Here is a 22,244-nt window from a genome sequence, read left to right as displayed (position 1 = left end):
AGGAATATATTTTGAGCAGTGGACTTCCTTTCATATCACAGTTCACACATGGAGAAAGAACGAAAACCAGCGGGTTGAGAGCTGTTTGGGGCATTTGATCTGTAATGTGACATCAAATCCAAGCTTTAATTGCCCCCTCTTCTCATCTGGTTATGTTATATATTACGTGTGTGTGTGCGCGCGTGTGTGTGATGAACTGGTCAGTGGTCAGTCCCAGATCTGCAGAGCAGATTTCCAGGTGTTCTTTCTGATGTGTTACCTACAAGCAATAAGATCCTAGGTAATAACATTTATTCCGGGTTCCGCGTGGGCCCTTGTCTCAGAGGATAGGGTGGGGGGTAGAACAGCTCTTGCTAAGACCTCTTGCCTTTGCCTGAGAGGTTGCTGTACTTGAATTTTCACTTCTGTTTGTCTGCACGCTCCTTCCAGTCACAGAATTCTAGCAATGGATGAGAAATCTGCCAGCACCAGACACATCAAAAATCGGGCATAGAGATTGAATAATTATCCCTTTTCCATGAATTTGTAAGGGCTTCCAGCATCTATTTGAGGCAAAGCTCATTTGGCTATAGAGTAAATATAAGAACTGTTTACATTAGAAATTTAAACGTCCGATTTAAAGTCCTTTGACTCTCTCTGATCTACATTGCAAAGCTAGCCCATGTCCTGGAGTCCTCCTCTGTGCCTGGGTTTGAAGTGTCAGAAGTCCCCTCCATGGCTGGGCTTGACCCTTTGAGGTGAGTTCAGAGAGGGCAGCGGCTCCTCCAAGCCTCCCAGCGTGTCCAGTTCAACAGGTTTCTAAGCTGTTTAGCAGCCTCTCCTTGTGACCATAATAAACTTTAGGAAAAGTACCCCACACCCAAATAACCATTAATAGAATATTGTAGTTTTTTAGGCTTTGGGAATATGTCTTCTCTTTTGTATTTATGATGGTGTTTGGACTTTCTCACTAGCGTTATTTTTAGATTGAAGTGGGTGCATTAGGATAAAACTTTCCATTGCTGAGCCTGAAAGCAAGCAAGAGGAAAGGAACTGACCTATGTCGTCATTGAGAAGGTGACTACTTGTGGTGGGAGGGCGGGAAGGGGACACTGTAGATTACGTGGGAGTAAAATAGCATCCTGGCCTGAGGCACCCCAAGTCTTATTACTTTGTAAGAAATGATCCCCTTATTAGCCTCCCTTAATCTCAACAGAAGCCTGCTGTTTACCCTCAGGGAACAAGTAGTTTTCAAAATTGAGCTCCTCCAAGGTCATTGGCTGGTGCCTGTGTGCAGGCATTGGTCGTCTTTGTGAACTCATGGCATTATTTTCCCATATGCATTACAATATAAAGAAATTCACGCCCAACTTGTATGATAAGCACAGCCCAGGGTCCTACTTTAGGCCAGAGTTAATGCCTGCGAGGGCCCCGGGGGTCCTAGGAGGCCCATGCAATGTAACTGAAGCTCAGGTGCCGTGTTGGTGTTTTATTCTTTTTAGGACCTGTCAGATGAGTTTAGGGCAAGGGCTGCAGGTCCAGCTGTGGACCCAGGGAGCTCCAAGATGAATCTCTACCGTTCCTTTAAAGGTCTTTCTGGTTCCTCCCAGTGTTGTCATTGCCGAGGTCAATCTCGTAGATGTTCAGATGTGCTCCTTTTTGCTGTCTTGTGAGTCTTAGCCAGTGGTCCAGATGCCCAAGGAGAGTCTCCGGAGGGCCTGCCCCTTCCCGGTACCGAGTGTGTCCCCCTGACCTGTGTGCACTTGGTCTTTCCAAAAGCAGTGAAGTGAGAAATTCTGCATATGGTTGTCAGATACCGGCGTGTACCTCTTGGGCCTGGATCTCCACCGTGTTAGAGAGTGTAGGAAAATACTGTGTTGTTAATGGATGAAAATTCAATGTATGCTGTGAATTTGTTGGTTTGAAACATTGAAAAATTTTCATTAGACAATGTTTACATACCTCACCTGAAGAACCTTTGAGAGTGTATATATGAAATTTTAAAATATATTAAGTTGCTTTAAAACAATATGTATAGCTATAAAAGTTGAAGTTATTTTAACTTTGAATATGTACCAAGTCTCCTAAATATTGAAATCTTGTGGATTTTGTTGTGCTTCTGTGTTTTACTTTTCTATTAGGCCATGTAGGAAACTACGTCCTCGTTGGTGGTAAAGGGGCCCTCACTGAAATCCAAGCCTGGAAGGATTTCCTTTGTTGTTTCGGATTTTTCTTGTTTGGTTTTGAGGGATGGGGTGTGGAGCTAGCGGATGTGTGGGAGGGGTCTATCCCATGAGCTTTTTCTAGGCGCTTATTTTACTGCAGCGTATTAAACTTCTTTGATATTAAAGTGTGTTTGTGTAGTCACTGGAAAGGGTATCCAATGCTCTGAAGCCCAGTGTCCAGCTCGCAGCCTACAGCAAAGTTGACAAGTTGCCAGCAGGAACCAAAAAGCAACACTTCTAATACTTGTGCCTCACCCCAGGCCCTCCTGCCCACCGATTGGGCTTAAAAGAACAAGGTTGGCTGAACCTATGGCTGTTTTGTGAGTCGTGCCTGACTTCAAGGTAAAGAAACACAGTGGGTGGACCCTTGGGAATTCCCATGGCAGAGCTGGAAAGGTGCCAGTGCTTCATCCAGAGGGGCAGGGAGCAGTAGCCTTCCTCTGGCTTCTGACCTCAGGTAAGCGGCGCTTAAATAGAGGGGCGATGCACACGGCTGCCAGGGAGGGCTGCCCTAGCTCTCTGTGGCCCGTGTTGGGGTATGGCCGAACGTGGCAGGAAATCTTTCCATTTACTTGCCTCATTACCTGTTTCATTATATATTTTTTAAATATTTTATTTATTTATTTTTAGAGAGAGGGGAAAGGGAGGGAGAGAGAGAGAGAGAAACATTGGTGCGTGAGCAGTACGTCAATGGGTTGCCTCTCACATGCCCCCAGCTGGGGATCTGGCCCACAACCCAGGCATGTGCCCCAACTGGGAATGGAACCACAAACCCTTCAGATCACAGGCCAGCACTCAATCCACTGAGTCACACCAGCTAGGGCTGTTTCATTGTATTTTTAATTTTTTTGATTTATTTTTAGAGAGAGGGGATGGGAGGGAGAAAGAGAGAGGGAGAAACATCAATGTGAGGGAGAAACATTGGTCAGTTGCCTGTTGTGTGTGCCCTGATTAGAAAACCCACAACCTAGGCCTGTGCCCTAGAATCGAACCAGGAATCTTTTGCTTTGTGGGACGATGCCCACCCCACTGAGCCACACCAGTCCGGGCTGTTTCATTGTATTTTTTCAAGTCTCTTTAAGATGGGTCTGTTTAAGGGTCCAGTGGGCCAGAGGTTCATCCCTGTGGAATCAACCATGACTTCACTAACAAGTTTACCCGACAGTGCCCCTTGTCAGGCCGAACTACACCCGGTGAAAGTGACCCCGCAGGTGGTGGCCGGGGCCCCCGTTCTCAATTTAAATTTGGAGAGTTTTCTCATTCCAGATGAGGACTTCTTACTGTTAAAATAAACCTCTTTTCCTCCAACATTCATCCTGTGGTAGAATAACTAGAATGTGAACCAAGAGGCTCGGACGGGCTGGCTCTGAGGCTTCGGGATGTAGGGATGACAGCCACATGTCATCAGTAAATTAGGAGAACTTGGCCACTCTGCCCCCATCCCCAAGCGCTGCGGTGCCTATATCCTTAGATGGGGACATCCTTGTAACTGGGACACTTGGCACTTACTTTACCTCAGTAGTTAACACACTGGTGGCTCACAGGTGTGTTTTGTTTTTAGCCTGTTGATTTTTTTTTTTTAAGATTTTAAAACTATGAGCATTGACATAAAAATTGATTTCTGGCTTCTCTTAAAAAACGATAATGAAGATCTGACAAAATTAGAGCATGATAAGAATCAGCTGGAGCCCAGTCAGTCGGGAATGTGCCCTTCAGGTTACCACTGTCTCTGTCAGTTACCGTTGGTCCCTTTTTTTCTTACAGCTGGGAAGTAGGTCTGTGTCCCTGCTGCTTTGTCAGAAATGGCAACACACACGATGGCCCGGAAGGGCGTGTGCCTCCCTGACTGAGGTGACCTACTGGCCACTCCAGACACTTGGGCTGATAACTCTGTTCGAACCCGTTTTCTCTCGTGTATCTGATTCGTCTCGCTTCCTCCAAGATCCCTAACTGCTTTACGGCACTGTCATTACCATCACTGCCCATTGTCAAGGTGACTGTGTGTTCAGGTGCAGCTTGTGTGACCATCGCCACAGCTGGTCTTCTGGGGAAAAGTTAGTTTATGTCCTGGGACCCGAGGAGGGCCAGGCAGGTCCCCCTAGTGACGGGCCTCACTCCGCTGTCATCTTAAGAAACTCCCGTGTGCAACGTTGTATGTAGTTGGAAATGAGCAGAACCATCAAAACAGCATGCCTGCCGCCTCCCTCCACTAATCCCTAAGAACCGCTGTCCGGGCAGCAGGTGGCTAACCTTACAAGACAGTCTGAGAAGCCACACAGCTTTCTACTCGGTTGCCCTGAGGCTCTGAAACCTTCAGCTGAACGATGGCTGTGGCTCTGCACACAAACTTACAGAACGTGGGTATGGCAGCAGGCCCTGGAAGGGAAAGGAGGTGATCTCCGCGTGTGCCGTGCAGGGCCGGCTCCGCCCTCATACTGGCATCCCAGGGAGCAACGGCCCAGCGTCTCCCGGACTTCCCCTTCCTTCTGCAGGAGCAGCGGCCCTCCTTTGCCGCTTCAGGAGGCCCAGAGAGTTCCAAGGGCAGCCGTCCTGCAGGTGCTGCAGCTGGGAGCCGCCGGGCACTGGCTGGTGTGGGGGCAGCCCAGAAGCCTTCAAACCTAGCTGGGGGGCCTGTCAGCAGCCCCCACTCACCCTCAGTGCGGACAAAGAGATCAGCACAGCAGAACCTGAGTGGATCAATGTCATGTTCACGTGGAAGACAACAGACAATATTCAACATGTTCTAAAACAACACTTCTAGGCAAAGGGCAGGTGTGGCTCCCTCATGGGCCTGTTCTAAACCAGTCCCTGTAGAAGAGTGACCCAAACAAGGCTACAGAAACCCCCAAACAGAATGTCACAGCTACGGAGCATCTGCAAATCAAACAAGACACTGGATGTTGACTTTAACATATAAAAATACTATAACAAAATGAAATACAAATATATATTAGAATCTGTTAAGTATTCTGTATAAAGAGATACTTTCGTGGTTAGGCTAACAGCAGGCGGGGAGGAGACGAAGTCCATCTGGCCTTTTCCACCTCCAGACCCCTCCACAGGGAGCCCGGGCCACTGTCCTCTGCGGAGCTGCCAGAGCAGCAGTGTCCTTGGGACTCGCCTGCTTGTGTCTCTTCAGTGCGTGTTGAATGGAAACAGCCCATGGCGACGTCAAAGGGAACTAAAGATCTTCACCAAGGGGATGGCAAGGTATGGAGATGACTTAGATGACATCGTGGTAGCCCTCCGGGACTCAGAGGGCCCCAGTGTGAACAGGCCGGATGAGTGGGATCCTGGCCCTTAACTTGCAGGTCGGTGGCGAAGTTGAGGAAAACTTGGTCCGAGGGCGCAAGGCTGTCTTAGCCCCTTGCTGCCCTCACCCTTGTGCCAGCTCCTGATCTTGCGACTTGACCAAGGGTGAGTGTGGAGCTGGGCTGGGACACAGGGCATTGTGGAGGGGCCAGCATGGCCAGCAGCAAGCTCACAGGGTGCCCGCCCTCTGCCCTCCCCGGCCTGTTGCACTGGGGCTGCACGGCTCCTGGCAGCCATCACCCGTCTGCAGGTGCCCTGCTTCCTGCAAAGTAAAGAAGCCCCTGCCTGTCAGGGTCTCCTCAAGCCCAGGAAACTGCTTCTCCAAGGCAGCAGGAGGTGGCGGTGGCCAGGGGAGGGTCCATTCCTCAGGATTGGTGGGTTTGAGAACACCCCTGTTCCAAGAAAGGAACAAACTAGCTGCACTTGAACTTTCCTGCCTGTGTAGCCTGGTACTAGCTGTTCTCCAGAGTCCCTCAGTGGCTCAGAAACTCTAGGTAAGAGGGATGCACTGTAGTGAGGCCCACGCTGCTGGCCACAGGGGGCAGGGGCACTGTGGCCTTGCTCAGGGCTACAAGAAAATAGAGCCCAGTGCCTGGTGAGGGACAAGTCCATCCCAATTGGGCAGGACAGGGTCCTCTTTCCATTACAGGGGTCCTGGGACTCAAACCCTCCAGCCTGAGACCAAGGGTAGTGGAACATGCCAGGTGCCCATAGTCATAGCTGCCCTCTACTAAGCAGCAAGGCCCTCACTCCCCCCACCCCAGCCCTGCTGCCATGGTGGCTGAGGACACAGGCGTACACCACCCCAACCCCACCCGCTCACTCCCCCACCCTGCCTTCTGACTGCAGGTGGAAGAAGCCTGGGAAAGGGTGGGCTCACCGCCCTGGCCCACCAGCACTCCCCAGGAGTACAGTATCTGGGGAGACACCTGAGACAGGAGGGCACGACCTGTCTCCTTCCAGCCAACTCGCTATTTAGGCTCAAAAGTAATCTTTCTATATGTTCATTCTGCATGGGATTGAAGCGTCTGTAGTCGCACTGTCTTATATTCAGTGACGCTTCAAACACCAAGTCCTTCCTCGCAAGTCTTATGGGGAGCCGCTCCAGCCAGGGCCATGGTTGTGCCTGTGGTTGGAGCCCTCACCTGGCCCCTCTCTTCCTGGGGCACTCTGGTCAGCCTGTGATGCACTGTGATTGGTTGGCATGTGTCCACGAGAGCAGAACACCCACAGTACCCAGCCCCGGTCAGGCACATAAATACTTGTTGATGTAATTAATGAAGATGGATTTCTAACTCCTGCAGCCGCCCTCCTGGGGCCACAGTGGGAGGGTCTCCATTGCTCTAGTCGTCCCACCTCCCCATTTGAGAGCTGAGGAGACTGAGGTCCACGGGGAAGAACTCTGCACAGAGCAACAGAGCGAGTAGAGGTTTCGTGATGCCTGGGCCATGGTTCCCTGCTTGTCTGCAGCATGAGGGGCTCTGAACCCCATCTCCTTAGGAGCAGGCCCTGCCTGGCCGAGCAGCCTGGCCCAAGTCCCCTACACCCTGTCCCCCTGCCATTGGCTCAGCAGCAGCAGGCTGATGGCTGGGGAAGCTCAGGACCAATGCCCCTTTGGTGGCTAGTGTCCGGAGGTGGTGATGTTTATACTGCTGAAACCAAGAACCCCCTATCCTTTCTGGTGGAGTGGGTCCCCCATCTCAAGAAGTCCCAGTGACCATTTCCTCTGCATGAGTCCCCTTGAAGCTACAGTGGTCATCCCAGAACTTTAGGGTTCAGAGGTTTGGTCCTAAGACCCACCTCCACCCACAGCCTCGGTCCTGAGGGTGCTCTGCCTGCCAATCAGCCCAGGGGCAAGGGTCAGTCCCTCTCTGGCCAGCAGGAGGGGCCCTTCCCCTCCCCAGCCTGGCCTACTGCCCACAGAAGCTGTGTAGTGGAAGGAGCACAGAGCCAGGCTGGGAGGCTGAGAGTCCTTCGAGGTTATCTGCAGGGGTTAAGAGACTCTGGGGCCAGCATGGGCCACACACTTGAGGGAAAGGCTGGTTTGGGAAGAAGCCAGTCCCTTTTTCAGACCCAGGTAGCAGAGAAGGAGGGAGTGTCACTATTCTGCACTTCTTGGCCTGACCTCATGCACACGTTCATTTAGCAAAAATCTATTAAGCGCCTATTTGTGCAAGGCACTTCCAGAGAGGGCAGTCTGCAGCCAGGCCCCGCCCACCCACTCAGCCCCCAACTGCGTGAAGTCGGCTTGAGAAAGGCTGCCTGACCCCTGAGAAGTGGGCCCCAGCCCACCCTAGAGGGTCCAGCCACCCAGGAGCTATCTTGGTCACGGCCTGGCCCCAGCCCAGGTCTCCTGGTGGCCATGCTTCTTGCCAGCCCTCCCCCTCCCCGTCGGCACTGGGCACTATGCACAGAGAGCACAGCCACACTTGGTGGGCTTCTCCACCTCCTCAGCAAAGGAGGTCCCATCGCTGCACTCAAAGGTGAACTTCCTCCGCTTCAGCCGCAGGCCCCGGCAGCAGCCCTGGCCCAGGCACGAGCCCCGGCACTCCACCCATGACAGCGGGCGCGTGGTCTGGCAGATGGCATAGCCCCTCTGGACCTGGTGAAAGTCCCGGACAGGGTCCCCCCGGCACTCGGACCCTGGATGGGACAGACACCAAGAGAAAGCCTCAGGGCACAACTATGGGTGGGTGCTGCCCACTGGGAGGCAGGAGGAGGAGAGAGGAGAGGGGAAGGGGAGCATCCCTGGAGCTCAGAGCCCACCTCATCCCCAGCATCCTCCCTGCCCAGCGTGCACGTGCACGTCATCCTCCCGGGCCCACAGTGCGGTCAGTGGGAAGGAAGCACTTCCTAGCTGCCAGGGCCCCCAGCACAGACTGGGCTGCCAGGCCCAGGTGGGCACCATTGCCAGAGGAGTGCAAAATGGCTGGAGGCCTGGGAGGCAACAGTGTTAGAGAAGGAACTTGAGCTGGGAGGGTGTGGCCTAGGGGGCCCTAAGGTGCCTGAGTTCTGGATTTCTCCAGACTCTTCCCCCCCTACCCCCCTGGCCCGTGCCACCACCCCCCCCAGCCCCAGCAGCATTCTCCATTCCAGCAGAAGCGTCTTGGTCACACAGACCAGGGAGGGTGTCCCTGACCCTCAGACTTCCTGCTGTTTCCGGTCCCAAGGTGATGGAGCCAACATGCAGAGGTTTGGGCAGGAGCTGTTACCCCAATAATCTTTTCTATAAGGAGAGACTGCAGCCCAAATGGGCACTTACCCCAGATAAGGGGGCTGCAGGAAAAGCTGGGCCAGGAAGAGATGGGGCCCTGTCTGGGGTAGGACTTGGAGCCCAAAGGGTGGGGGGCAATAAAGCCCAATAGCAGCCTAAGGTACAGAGCGGGGTAGGGGCACGGGGGGTTGCTGAGGTTGGGAGGAAGAAAAGATCAAGTTGCCAAAGCCAGTGGTGGGGAGGGACCCTGGAGAGGGCACATCAGGAGAGGGGCCCCTGACCTTGCTCACAAAGCTCGCCCGAAAAGCCAGGGTCACACACACAGTGTGCCCCCTTGGTGGACAAGGTCTGGCAGTGGCCGTGCAGGCACTGCAGGCCCCCACACGGGTCTGCGGGTGCCCCAGCCTGGTTGCACAGGGCCCCCAAGTACCCATCCTGGCACTGGCAGCTGTAGGAAAGAGCATCAAGGGGCACGCACTTCCCGTGGACACACCTGGAGGGGACAGAGAAACACACACCATGAGGATAGGCCAGAGCCAATCCGAGGCCCACCCAGGGCACCCACACCCCCATCCTTGGGGTTATGGGATGCGATCTTGTTTGCAAGATTGAAACACGGAGCAAAGGGTGTCTGTGTCTGTCTCTAGGGACTGCCCTGCCAATGAAAATTGAAAACCAGAATAAACAACACTGTGTTGGCCACATGTTCTGATTTGGGGCCGTCTTTCCTCACCACAGGGAACAGGAACTTCCAAGGAAGGGAAAGGGACCCTCAGGGAGGCAGGGGTTGGGGGCTCACTTGTGGCCATGACAGGGGCTATCAGCTGGCTGGTCGCAGTGTAGGCCTCCCCAGCCGGCCTCGCAGTGGCACACGGGCCCCGGGCTGGCGTTGGGCTGGCAGATGCCATGCAAGCAGTAGAGCTTCCGGCAAGGCTCGCAGCCTGGCACCACGCCCGGCTTCATCCTCGTCTTGGTGAAGTCCTGCAGCTCGTTGTTGATGTACAGGTTTCGGATGCACCCGTGGAAGCTGCTGCCATTGAGTATCTGCCACAGGCGGAAGGCGGCCGAGTTCACGTCCACCGGCATCCCTGGGGTGGCAGGGAGAGGGCAGAGCTGAGCTGAGTCAGGCTTGGATGGTGCCTGGCACCTACCTCTGAGGTCTGTTGGGCATCTCCACAGTGTTCCCTCTTGCCCTGTCTCTGCCACCCTGGGCCAAGGTCTCTGCCACCTTGGAGGGTCCAGGCTCCTTCCCAGAAGAAATGGAAAAGCGGCTTTCCCTGTGATCAGAGCCTGCGGTGCCAGGCCTGGCAGCATCCAGCTGACAAGTGAGGCTCTGGGTGCCTGAGTCTGGGTACCCTCACCCGGGGCTCCTTCCTTCCCTCTGGATCCCCTGTTTTTACCTCCCACAGACCCCAGGAGCAGCAAAGAATGGGTCCTAGAACTCAGCTGTATGGTACTTTGTGACCTGCCTTTGGGGTCACCACTTCACAGCAACCCTCTGAGGTAGGAGTTGCTAAACTCCATGAGATGCTCAGTGCTCAGTGGCTTGCCCAAAGCTGCACAAGTAGTAAGCAGAAGAGCTGGGGTGAAAGCCCAGGTTCTGCACCCCTCACGCCTGCCCAGTGCCTAGGCCAGGCCCTCCACAGCACTGAGATGGCCTGGCTGCATCCGGGAAACTGCTCATCTGGACCTGGAAATGTCTGCAGGTCATTTGGACAGGGTCATTTAGCCACAACGCCTGTAAGGCCACCTGGGCAGTCCCCAGCTAGTGCAGGGTCTCAGTGCCAAGGCCTGCTACAGCGGCTCTGGGCCTCTGAGGGCCCCAAGACTGGGAATGGACCCTGAACAATTAGCAAGCCCCTTCCAGCCCAAAGCCAAGAGAAAAGCTGCCCACGGTGCAGAAGACAGCAGGGAAAACCCCAGCTCGCCACCCACTCACCTCACCTCCCAGGCCAGGTCTCGGGGCCAGCTCAGGTACTTAACCCCATAAGTCTGGGCAGGGCGGACAGCAGCCTGGCTGCCAGCAGGGGAGAACAATCCACCAGCAGCTTGGCCATTCACTGGGACCTGCCCCTACCACCCGGAATGTCCACCCCCCTCAAGTCCAGAGCCCCAGGCACCAGCACTCCAGTGGGAGAGCAACAGAGGCCCCACCCAGACAGGCTCTCACCATCACCCGATGGAGAAGCCCGGGGCAGGGCAGGTCCTCACCTCCCACATAGAGGGGGGCCTCACTGTTTAGTGTGTAGTGTTTGCCGAAGTTGTCCATGGTCATGGGACTTCCGCCATCGATGGAGAGATTCACCATCTGGTCAAAGGTGACCAGCTCAACAGTGTGGAACTGCCCATCATTGATCGTCTCAGCACTGGAAGAAGATAGGGTGCCCCCACCCCAGACAATGGCCTTCAGAGCGGCCCATCCCCACCTGGACACTTCCCCAGAAAGGCCATTGGTCCAGCAGCTGCTTCCCAAAGGACCACATCTCTCAGGGAAGAGACTGTGGCGACTCGGTGGCCTGTGGCCTAGTCTTTCCTGCTCCCCTGGGGAAAGCTGAGAAGTCTAGGGCAGGGATTTCCAACCCCATCCGTCTCCCCCTCCCCACTCAGGAGCCCCTGTGAAGTGGTGGAGGGATATGGAAGGATGAGACCGCTGCCCAGGACTCAGAGAGCCTCAGACCCAAGTTGGGCTGCACTCAGTGGTTCAAATGCCCCTTCTACTTAGACAGCCGAGGTTCTGGTGGTCCCAATAATGAGCTGCTTTTGGTCCAGGAGACCTCTGAGAGACACTGGTGGGCATGAGGAAGCCCTACCTGTAGATGGCAGAGCTGGGGTAGCTGCCAGGGTCGTAGCTGACACGCACATGGCCCTGATACAGCTCCACTGCGATGTGGTCATTGTCCCCATTGTACAGCAGGATCCCATTGTCCTCTGCCGTGGAGACCTGACGGGCAATGGCACTTTCTCTGCAACCCCATCCCACGCAGCAGCAGCACAGGCTGGTGGGTGGAGCAGAGGGGCGACCCACAATTGGAAGAGAGACTGCAAGGACTCTTGGTTAAAGATGGAAGCTCAGAGTTAACCCTGGCTGAGCTCCAGCCACATGTAAGAAACCTGTTTGCAGTATTGGAGGCTGAAGCTAAGGAGCAGTTGAGACAAGAGATGGCGGGAGAGGACCCTGCTGATTGTGGTTTTCTACATGCGGTCACCCATGAGACCACCTCCCCCCGCTCTTCTGTGAGATTGGTTTTTTGACTCAATAGCCTTTCCAGTTGTGCTTAAACTGGTTCAGGCTGAGAGGCTGGCACCCACACCAAAGGCTTTTCACCAACACAGGTGCCTCCCCACTGTCCTGGGCAGGGATGAGTCTTGATGCTCTGGCATGAGGCCAGGGTCCCCCACTGTCTGACTGCCCTCTGTGACCGGCACCCTGAGCACGCACCTGGAGTGTGATGTTGGCCCGCGGCCAGTTCTGCAGGTCAGTGAACTGCAGGTAAGTGTCCCGATCCACAAAGTTGACACTGAGCAGCTTCTCACACTCGGGGCCGCCAAAGCCTGGGAGGCACTGGCACACGGCCCGGCGGCCCTGGTCCACGCATTTGGCCCCATTCTGGCACTCCATCCCCTCGCAGGGGTTCCTGGGGGCAGGTGGCCGGGGAGGCATCTCACAGAGCTTCCCACTGAGAGGGAAAGGACACAGGTCAGACAGGGCAGGGCACAGGGGCAAGGAGGCACCTTCCTCCCCCCAGGTCCTGGAGGGAAACTCACTAAACACTTTGGGAAACTGGATCCTTAAGGCGACAGAAGATGCTCCTAAAGAACATTCTTCCCAAGAAAACTAAGAGCGAGAGGGTGGTGAGAAACAAGGATGGTCCCTGGACCGGCAGCACCGATGTCACCCAGAGACTTGTCAGAAATGGAACACCTGCTGAATCCACTTTTTAACAACAGGCCAAGTGATCGGGTGTACCTTAAAGTTCAAGGGTTAGTCACTGCTCTTGTCTCATTTTACAGAAAAGAAAACAGACTTAAAACACAAGCAAAAGAAGGAAAAGACTCAAATTACTGAAGTAAAGAAATAAAGAGGGGCCATCACCACCAACAGAGAGTTCTGATCCCTGCGACAACAATCTGTAGCGTCCATCCCCACGACAGCCAAAACGTGGGAACAAGCTGAATGTCTTTCAGTAGATGAATGGATAACCCAGTGCGGTATCTTCGTGCGACGGGCTGTTACTTGGCCATAGGAAGGAATGAAATTGATGCCTGCCAGCACATGGTGACCCTCACAAACGTGACGCTGAGTGAAAGCCGGTCACAAAGGACCACGCACTGCATACTTGCGTTTACACGAAACATCCAGAATAAGCAGATCTACACGCCCAGGTACTAGTAGGTCAGTGGTTGCCTAGAGCTGGGATGGAGGGGTTTGGGGTGACAGACGGGAGGTGCTGAGCTTATTTCTGGAGTAAAGAACATGTTCTGAAATTGATTGTGGTAGTGAAGGCACAGCTCCGGGAATATACCAAAAGCTGTTGAATTGTACATTTTAACCAGGTGAATTGTATGGTATGTGAATTATATCTCATTAAAACTGTTATAAAAAAAAAAAAAAAAGACCCAAGCAGATCTTGGGAGGTGGGCGGCCAGAGGAGGGCAGGCGCCTTCCCCTCCCAGGCTTCCAGAGGAGCTGAGATGCAAAGGTCAAGGACTTTCATGGCAGGGTAGATCCTCAGCGGTGCCCTGATCTGTGTGTGATGGGGCACCGCCCACCAATCCATAGGCACCTCCCACTCCCTCCACCGAAGAGGCTGGGGCATCCGCCTACGTTCTGGGTGGTTCAGTGACTTTCCCTGCGGACACAGCCAGGCTTCAACCCCAGGACCCCACAGCCAGGCTTCACCCTTACTCTCCCCACCCCAACATGTCTGGGGGCCCCTACCAGCTCAGGGGCTGGTGGCCAGGAGGGGTCAGTCCCTCGTGGCGTGCCCAGGACCCTCACCTGTAGCCCTCCGCGCAGAGGCAGGAGTAGCCGTTCACTTCATCAACGCACTGGGCCCCGTTCTGGCAGCGGTGAGCCCCGCAGTCATCCAGGTTCTCACTGCAGTTGTCGCCTGCGTAGCCGGGTGCGCACTCACACCTGGAGGCGGGCAAGGGGGCAGGCAGTCAGCCAGGGGCCTGTGGGTTCTCTGTGTGTGGCAGAGAACCTCCAGGCCCTGTGGGTCTAGGGGGTCCCCAGGATATAAACAGAGCCTTGGATATAAAGATGCCCCTGCCTGTCCTGGGACCCTTTTATATGGCAGAAGAGAGCTCGTGTGGGTTGGGGAGCTCTGGGTTGGGAGGGTGGACACCTAGCATCAGGGAGAGATGGGAATCTTGTCAGGGCAGACCCAGACCCACCACCGAGCACCCCCAGGGCCAGACTGCTGCCCCTTCCAGGCCTGCCCAGCTGCTGTCCTGCACGGGGCCCTGACTAATGCGCTCCCCTAGCCCCCCTTCCCCAGCCTCCTGGGCTGGGCAGGGCTAGCGCCCAGCCCTCAGTGAGTGCCTGATCCCAGGCTAGCCTCCACCTTCCCTGCCGGCACTGTGCCTCACCGTGCACCTGAAAACCCGTTTCGGCCTACAGATAGAGGGCGCACTCCTCCACCGCCACTCAGTCACACTGTGTGCGCGCAACTGCAGGTGAGAGCAACATCCTAAAAACCCCTGACCTTCACCTCGCACGCAGTCTTCAGGTGACAGAGCTGTCCATATGTGCCAGTAATAGCAATGGTGACTATAGCCAAGGACCCTTTTCCAAAACTCCTGAGGCCAGGTAGGTTGTGGAATTGAGAATTTTCAGATCTTGGAAAGGTAGTGCAGTGCTTACAACGGTATATTATGTAACAGGCCGGGGGTCTAGGGCAGCCCCTCAATCCCACGTGTCCACAGTTCTGCAGTGAAGTCCTCAACCACTCACACCATGCAGATGGCAGGTGACTGTAAGTAGCCCTGTATCATGTGACAATCAGCCTTTCTCACCAAATACATGCAGGCCAGATCCGGCTTTGCTATCAAACTGACTTGGTTTTCAGAGTTTTGTGGACTTTGTAACTGGAATGAGGACTTGTGAATCCAGAATGATAAGAGCTATTTATGGGGCATTTATCAGATGTCAGACATGGAGCTAAGTGCTTCCCATGCGTCTGCTCGTCTGATCCTCACAACCACCCTAGGAGGAAGCTTCCGGTGCATCCAGGTTGCAGATGAGAAAGCTGGGGCTCGGAGCGGTGAGTCCATTCAGGGTCACGCCAGCAGCAAAGCTGTCCCATAACCACACCCACACTGACTCACAGGGACCCTGCATGGCTGAGACCAAGCCCACTCGACAGGTGAGGTGACGGGGAGGCGACTTGGCAGCCCTTGTCCTTCCCTGGCCCTGGAGACGGGCAACACTGACCTGGGCCCATCCGGGGTGCCCACGCACTGGGCCTTGTGCTGACACGGGTTCAAATTCGGAGAGCAGAAGTCCACTAGCTGCTCACAGGCCCTTCCTGGGGAAAGAAGGAGGGAGAGGCAGGAGAGAAGCTGCCCCCCTGTGCTCCGCCAGGTAGGCAGCCCAGCAGACACTGAGGCAGGGCCCCAACCCTGCTGCCCGTGGGAATGCGGCTAAGGCCATGCATGCTGGCCTTCAGCTCCCCACAGACACTCACACCCCACGTACCCGCATACTGCAGAGGGCACCGGCACGTGTAGTTGCCCACGCCGTCCACACAGATGCCCCCATTGGCACACGTGTGCTCCACACAGTCGTCGGTGTTCACCCCGCAGGTCGGTCCTTCAAAGCCAGTCGGACAGGAGCACCTGTGGGGCAGGGGAGGAGGGAGAGGCGCGTAGGCCCATGGCCGGAGCGGCAGCCTGGGACCGCTGCTCAATATCATCCTCCCGGAGTTTCAATATCATCGTCCCGGAGTTTCCATCCCTACTCCAGGACAGGCCCTTGCTGCATGCCGGGCGTTAGAGGTGAACAAGACCAGCCCTGCACTCGTGGGACTCACACTCCAGGGGGGATGATGAGACAGGGAACTAGGGGAGAGGCAGAGGACAGGTGGAGGACACCTAGCTCCTCCTTGGGGGGAGTGGTCAGGGCAGGCTTCCCGGAAGAGACAATGAGTTAGTCAAGGACCCTGACAGGGGAGTGCAGGAATGGGAAGGAAGGCAGTGGGGCCAGAGGTGGGGGTGCAGCCCAGAGAAGACCCTACATTCAGTCCTCTGGGGGAGGTCCTGCTCATACAAATAGTTCAGGTCTGCGGGAGCACAGACTCCAGGGACCAGGGGAGAATGGGGCTGGAGCAGGCAGTGGGGACCCCTGGAAATCAGTGGTCTTCCAACCAGGAACACCTTCCCCTGGGGCACCTGGGGTTTTCAGGGGCCATGGGGGTCTGAGAAGGTAATTTCCAGACCTTCCAGTTCTGCAGGAACCCTTCCCTGGGCTGACCTGCCCTGGCGCTCCACCAAGGGACACACGGCTGCTCCGGCCAGGGGCCTAAGACCCCAGGGCTCTGCATAAAGGGACGACTAGGAATATTGAGGTTTTGAAAGTGAACGAACAAGTGGCTTTTGCAAGACGGCAGGTCACTCCGGGGTTTGTGGCAGAGAGACTCCAAGGGACTTCGCAGACCTGAGTGCCGCAGCCACAGTAAAACTGCTTCTGTTCTTCTGTTTGTGTTTGCGGGAAACTCTCTCAGCACTTCCAGTTACACACACACACACACACACACACACACAGCTCTGTCTCATTAAGACGTGTGTGTAGTAAAATCCTACTTTAAAGTGTAATAACTATCAATCAAATTTTGTAATACAGTCTTGTTGTTTTGCCCAGTTGTTTATTGATAAGTGTAATGATAACTCAATGCAAAAGAAACTTTTAAACAGAAGCTTGTGGTCACAAGAAATAACGAAAACTTTAAATTTACACTAATGTACCCCTGTTGGTGGCGGAGAAATAGGACAGGCTGCCCCAGAAGCGTCTCTCTAGTGTAAAAACAGATGACATGAGAAGGAACATGGGAGGAGGCGTGCAGAGTAAAATAAAAATATACTTCTAAAAGAAAAAAGAAGGAGGTAAACAGTTAAACTGCAAAAGAGCAGCTTATTTGTGTAATTTTTTAATGTTATCAGATTGCTCTGCTGTTAGGATTCCATTGGAGAACGAGAGTGTTAGTTTTATTGTTAAATGTTAATATGTACAATATCCCGAAAACGGCCTCCTTTGCAACCAAAAAACGAAACTTACAATGAAAAATTTTAGTGGGCACTCCAAGAATGTGTGAGGACGTAGGTAGTTTTAAAACTTGGTGGGGGGAGCAGTATGTGAGCAAAACGGCTTGAAGGCCACCATTGTGGGGCAGGTCCGGGGTTAATTTTCCCCCATGGAGACGGGGGACATAAAACAGATGGGTTTAAGCAGACTGAGGGGATCAGCTTTGCCTTTCTAAAAAGGCCCTTGTGAGCCTCAGGGTTGAGGGGTAACTCAGGGAGTCACCCCATTCCTACCTGCAGAGCCCACCCAATGGCCTCCAATCTGTACCCCCAGCTGCACCCTCTGTGCCTAGGGGGGAGTGTCTAGGGGTGTCCTCTCAGCCCCTCCACTCTCCACAGACATCCCCTCTCAGGAGTCCAGGGAATGAGGAGGGGGCTGTGACAGAGCTGCCACCCAAGCCCAAAGGAGGATGGAGCCTATGGTAAGGGCGCCGTTGCCAAGGCAACAGTGAGCTGAGAGGCCATTTATTGTTTTTCTCTTTACACCTGGTAATTTGGGTTCCCACAGACAGGTTTGGCTATTCCTGCCAGTAGATGCAGAGCCAATTTGTTCAGCCAGCAATTTATTTCCAGCAGCTAAATACACAGTATTCTTCAGAAAAACTCTGGCTCCAGGAGAGCTCTGGGAATTGGGGTGTTTGGTGAGGGGTCCTGGGGGAAGCAGGTCAGCATGTGGGGTGCTTGCCTGTGATGTCAGCACTGGGAGAGGCTGGGCCGCCACCTGCCTGTGTGGAACCAGGAGACCACGGCCAGGGGAGGTTTTCAGGGGGAGGCTCCGGACGGCAGCCTAGGACCTGTCTCGGGGCCTGGGGTGGGGGCTCGACTGGGAGGAGGAGGCTGAGGGCCCTGCCTTCCGCAGCAGTGGTGCTGCCAGCAGACGCTTGACTTTAGCTGTTGGAGGCCTTGGGTTAGCGGAGATCGTAGGGGTTTAAAATGCCCCAAACTGCCCCTTGGCACTGCCACTGCATATGCTCTTGGCCATGGATTCTCAGTGCCATCAAAAGACCATTCTGGCACCTGGCAAGAGCTGAGAGAGGCCTGGAGCTGGAGCAGGGGCTGGGGCAGGCAGCTCCGTTCCCAGCGCCCACCCCCATCTGCCAGCTGTGACTCCCATCTCCATGTTGTCCCTGTCTCTGGGCAGTGGCCGACTTGGTGGGAGCAGGGAGGTTCCCAGTGAGCATTTGCTCCCCCTGAGCCCACCCTCTATCTCCTCCCAGAGCACAGGGCCTTGGGGTCAGGGGATGCTGGCCACTCCATCTGGAGGAGGAGGGCACCGAAGTTTGGGTGCTGGGCCCCATAAGCACCCCACCCACCAGGATCCAGCCCCTGCAGGCAACTCACGTGAAGCCGGCACCCTCGCCCTCCTGGGAGTGGCAGGTCCCGCCGTTTTCACAGGGGCCACTGGCACAGCTGTCCAGGGACACCTCGCAGTCTCGGCCCTGGGGAGAAAGTCAGTGGTGGGGACCCCAGGGAGACCCAGGGGCTAGGGAGAGCTGGCAGAAATGGCCAGCCCCCCATAGCCCGGCCTTCCTGTCCAGCATCACTTGTTCTTTCGTCCGCTCCAGCGCTGGCTCAGGGGTGGGAACTGTTCTGGGGGCACCCAGGGCAGGGTGGGGGGCAAGAGAGACCCACCCTGCCTGCAGCACAGGGGGCAGCCCTCCTCCTCCACCTCGCCTCCACTCACCTTGTAGCCGCCGGGGCAGGTACACCTGTATACTTCAAGGGGGTCCTTATGGCAGCTGCCCTGGTTCCGGCACGGGCTGGACAAGCAGGGATCACACTTGGCCTGGACAGCCAGAGTGGGGGGCCCTAAGGCAAAGCAGCAGGGAGGGCAGGGGTTAGTACATGGAAGGCAGGGGTAAGCAACCCCTGCCCCGTGCTGTATCCCAGCCCCTGCCCTGAGGGGCTGTAAGGACTAAATGAGCTCATCCACAAAAAGTGTTTAATGGGCTGGTGCTGGACACTTCATGGTGGAGGGCGCAGGGCCATTAGTGTGTGAGGGCCAGAGTCGCTTCTACTGAAGTCAGGTGACCTCTTCTGGGTCTGCTCACATGCTTCTGAGGCAACTACCCCCAGCCCTGTCACCTGCTGACCAGGATAACAAGGGTGGCCACCTCGGCAGGGAGGATACACAGCTGTGGGGAGGCTGCACTTAGGAGGAAAAGGGCCATGTGCCTTGAAGTTGTTTCTCTCAAGGCCAAAGGGGGAAGGCGCCTTTCCCATCACCTCTCCAGCTACACAGATGACCCTCTCCAGCCCCTCCAGGACTCCCTGGTCGCTCTGCCCTGAACTTGGAGGTGGACAAGGGCTGGCAGCCAGGCTCCCAGGGCACCTCCTAGGAGGGGCAGTGGGACCCCACAAGAATAAACAGTGAGAGCAGCAGCTAACTCAGTTGCCACTTAGACCCCTCCTGGAAGTGGGGAAATGTCCGTTCTGCTCAAAGGCGTAAGCGTGAACCGAAACAGAAACACTTTTCCGAAATAACTGGAAGTACGAGAGGCCTTCCCAGGAACAGGTGGGATTCTGCCTCTGGGTCCGGGTGCTGGTCACCAGTGTATGCTCAGTTTGTGAAGGTTCAGTGACCGTTCACTTGTGATCTGTGTCCTGTTCTGTTACGCGTGTTACATTTCAATAAAAAGTAAAAGAAAAAACTCTCACTAGGACCAACACCACCCAATTAAATAAATCCTGAGCAAATGTTCCAACACAAATAGGCCTGCTCCCAATAGCCGAGAGCTGAGCCCCAGCTAAGCTCATGCTAACGAGCTGCAGGTGCCTCAGTTCTGCCACCTGACCCCCTGCCCAGCTGGCCGTCACAGGCACATCTGGAAGGCCCAGCCAGGGTGAGCAGGGCCCTCGGGCCCTCGGCGCTGCTACGCCCGTGACAGCGTCCTGCACACAGGGTGGCCCGCGCCTCCTCACTGACCTGTGGCTGTCAGTTTCATTTCCAATGGTGCTCTGTGAGCTTGCAGAGGGCAGGGGCCGTGGCCCACGACCTCTGGTGTGCTCCCCCAAGCTGTCCGCCAGCACGAAAAGCCGGGCCTAGGGCAGCTACTCAGCCACCTCCCTCTGCTCGGCAGGGCTCCCAGGGCTCTTGGGGCCTGGGCTGGCACTCAGTCCAATCCCAGAACGAGCATTTACAGATGCCCAGGGCGACACACCTTCAGAGCAAAACTGGAGACTCCGGCCCCTGTTTTTCTACAAATGTCAGGAGAGTGGCCCCTGAGTCCAGCGGCTCAGGGGTTTAAAGTAATTGCTGAGCACAATTCCTACCAAACGGAGGCCTGAGTGCTTGAAGCTTCCAGAAATGCTGTTGCTATTTTTACTCTCCTTACATAACCCCAGGGAGGGATTAAAGCCCTGACAGCCTGAGAATTTTCTGCCTGTTTTTTTTTTTTCGTTCATTGTTATGTCAGGACTATAGAAGGCAGTCATGCTAACGAGCTGCAGGTGCCTCAATTCTGCCACCTGACCCCTCTGCCCAGCTGGCCGTCACAGGCACATCTGGAAGGCCCAGCCAGGGTGAGCAGGACCTGTGGGCCACCAGCAGTGGGAGGTGGGGATGCAACCCGGTACCCACCACCCCTTTCTCTGCTCCTTGGCTCACCTTGGCATTCAAACTTCTTGGCAGGCGTGGTGAGGAGCAGCTTGCCCTCCATGTCCGGGGGCCCAGCACAACGGGCAATGCCTGGCTCCTTGTAGCCGGTCTTCACCCAGCCGGACAGCCAGCGGAGGTGGCAGTCGCAGTGCAGGGGGTTGGCACCAATGGCCCTGGGGCGGACAGTGGAGAGAAGCGGGCATTTCAGCCTCATGAGCTCTGCTGTCACGGGGGACCTAGGGTACAGGGCACTACACCAGGGGCTGGCAACAGCCCTGAATTCATGATCTGGTACTGTGCCACCAGCACGGTTTCAAGTCCTTCATGTGCTTTCCCTTACTGGGTCCTCACCACACCCTTCTATCCCCATTGGACGAGTTGAAACTGAGGCTCCAGAAGGTGGAAGCCCTTGCTTAAGAATGCACAGAGAAAGGGAGAGGCGGGACTTGAACTCGTGCTGTTGAGGCCAAGCCTGTGAATGCATAGCCTCCCCGCTGCACCACGGGAAACCCACTACCGTGATGAACTCCAGCTGCTCTTCCCGCTATAGTGCATCTAATCAGCTCGTTAGGCCCAGGGCAGGTTTTCTTCCTCCCTCTCAGAGACGTGGGAGCCGAGCCTCCCTTGACTAGGTCACTTCCCTGAGGTCACATGCCTGGTGAGGGGCCACCCCTGGGTCCGGAGGCAGAGCTACCTGACTCGGGAGCGCAGGCTTGTTAAGGAGGGCACGGCTGCACCCTCACTGCAAGCCTCTCTCAAACACTGCAGACCCGAAGCCTCCACCTCACACACCACTGTGAAGGTGCTGAACGCCCCTGAATTATACACCTTAACACGGTTGAGTTTATATTTCATGAATTTTACCTCGAGTTTTTAAAGGCACACTCCTGTGTCACTGATGGGGTGCAAAAGGGAATTACACTGACGAGGGGAAGTTTGCGAGATCTATCGAGTTACCAGCCAGGTGGCCTTTTGACCCAGCGATTCTGTTGCCGGGAGGCGGTCTCACGGAGCTACCTGCACCGGCGCACAGCGGAACCTGTGCGAGGTACCAATCGCAGCCCCTTTGTAATAGGAGCACTGGGACCTCCCAGTGTTCAGCAGCGCCGGACGTGCTTGAATAAACCACAATGTGTCCACGTTTCAAAAAAGTCTGACCCACATTCGCTGCCAGCCACAGGAGGGCACATGGTCGGTCACCACGCCTAAGCGTGTGGCCTTCCCGCCCTCCCTGCACGGACACATGGTACATCACAGATTGTATCCACCCAAGTAGCTTGCTGCTTGTCACTAACCAGCACAGCGTAGAGACCTTTCCGGGTCAGTGTATATGAGTCCATCTCGTTTTGTCAAACTGCTTCCAGCGTCCCAAAGAAAGGGCGCCTCCTAGCGCTTAGGGAGCCCCTGCCCTGTTGCCAGGCATTCTGCTGTTTCCAACAGCGGTCAGCGCTCTCGTTCGCGCCTCTTGGTGAAGGGAGCGTTTCTCCAGAACAGATAGCTAGCAGTAAGGCTCGGGGTGCAGAGGAAGTGCATGTAAAATAAATGTTACCAGTTGCCCTCCAAAACAGGTCGTATGGACTTACACGCACCAGCAGCGCGGGGCCACGCCTGCCTC

General features: G+C 55.3%; 1 protein-coding gene across 2 annotated transcripts in view; it reads right to left on the bottom strand.

The window, feature by feature from the left end:
- Positions 1–4,388: 4,388 nt before the first annotated feature.
- Positions 4,389–22,244, bottom strand: part of SLIT1 (slit guidance ligand 1) — a 146,277-nt gene continuing 128,421 nt past the window's right edge. For both annotated transcript variants that reach the window (XM_024563184.3, XM_045197491.2), the window contains 12 exons: positions 20,639–20,802; positions 18,716–18,840; positions 18,373–18,470; positions 15,431–15,570; positions 15,167–15,260; positions 13,730–13,867; positions 12,170–12,407; positions 11,541–11,671; positions 10,942–11,096; positions 9,530–9,818; positions 9,012–9,223; positions 4,389–8,159 (listed from right to left, as the gene is read on the bottom strand). In XM_024563184.3, the coding sequence (XP_024418952.2) occupies positions 7,921–8,159; positions 9,012–9,223; positions 9,530–9,818; positions 10,942–11,096; positions 11,541–11,671; positions 12,170–12,407; positions 13,730–13,867; positions 15,167–15,260; positions 15,431–15,570; positions 18,373–18,470; positions 18,716–18,840; positions 20,639–20,802 (2,023 nt within the window). In that variant the 3' untranslated portion in view covers positions 4,389–7,920. The remainder of the gene's footprint in view (positions 8,160–9,011; positions 9,224–9,529; positions 9,819–10,941; positions 11,097–11,540; positions 11,672–12,169; positions 12,408–13,729; positions 13,868–15,166; positions 15,261–15,430; positions 15,571–18,372; positions 18,471–18,715; positions 18,841–20,638; positions 20,803–22,244) is intronic.

Source organism: Desmodus rotundus, chromosome 4 (assembly GCF_022682495.2).
Source record: "Desmodus rotundus isolate HL8 chromosome 4, HLdesRot8A.1, whole genome shotgun sequence".
In the NCBI taxonomy this organism is placed as follows: domain Eukaryota; kingdom Metazoa; phylum Chordata; class Mammalia; order Chiroptera; family Phyllostomidae; genus Desmodus; species Desmodus rotundus.
This window is presented reverse-complemented; position numbering and strand designations above follow the sequence as displayed.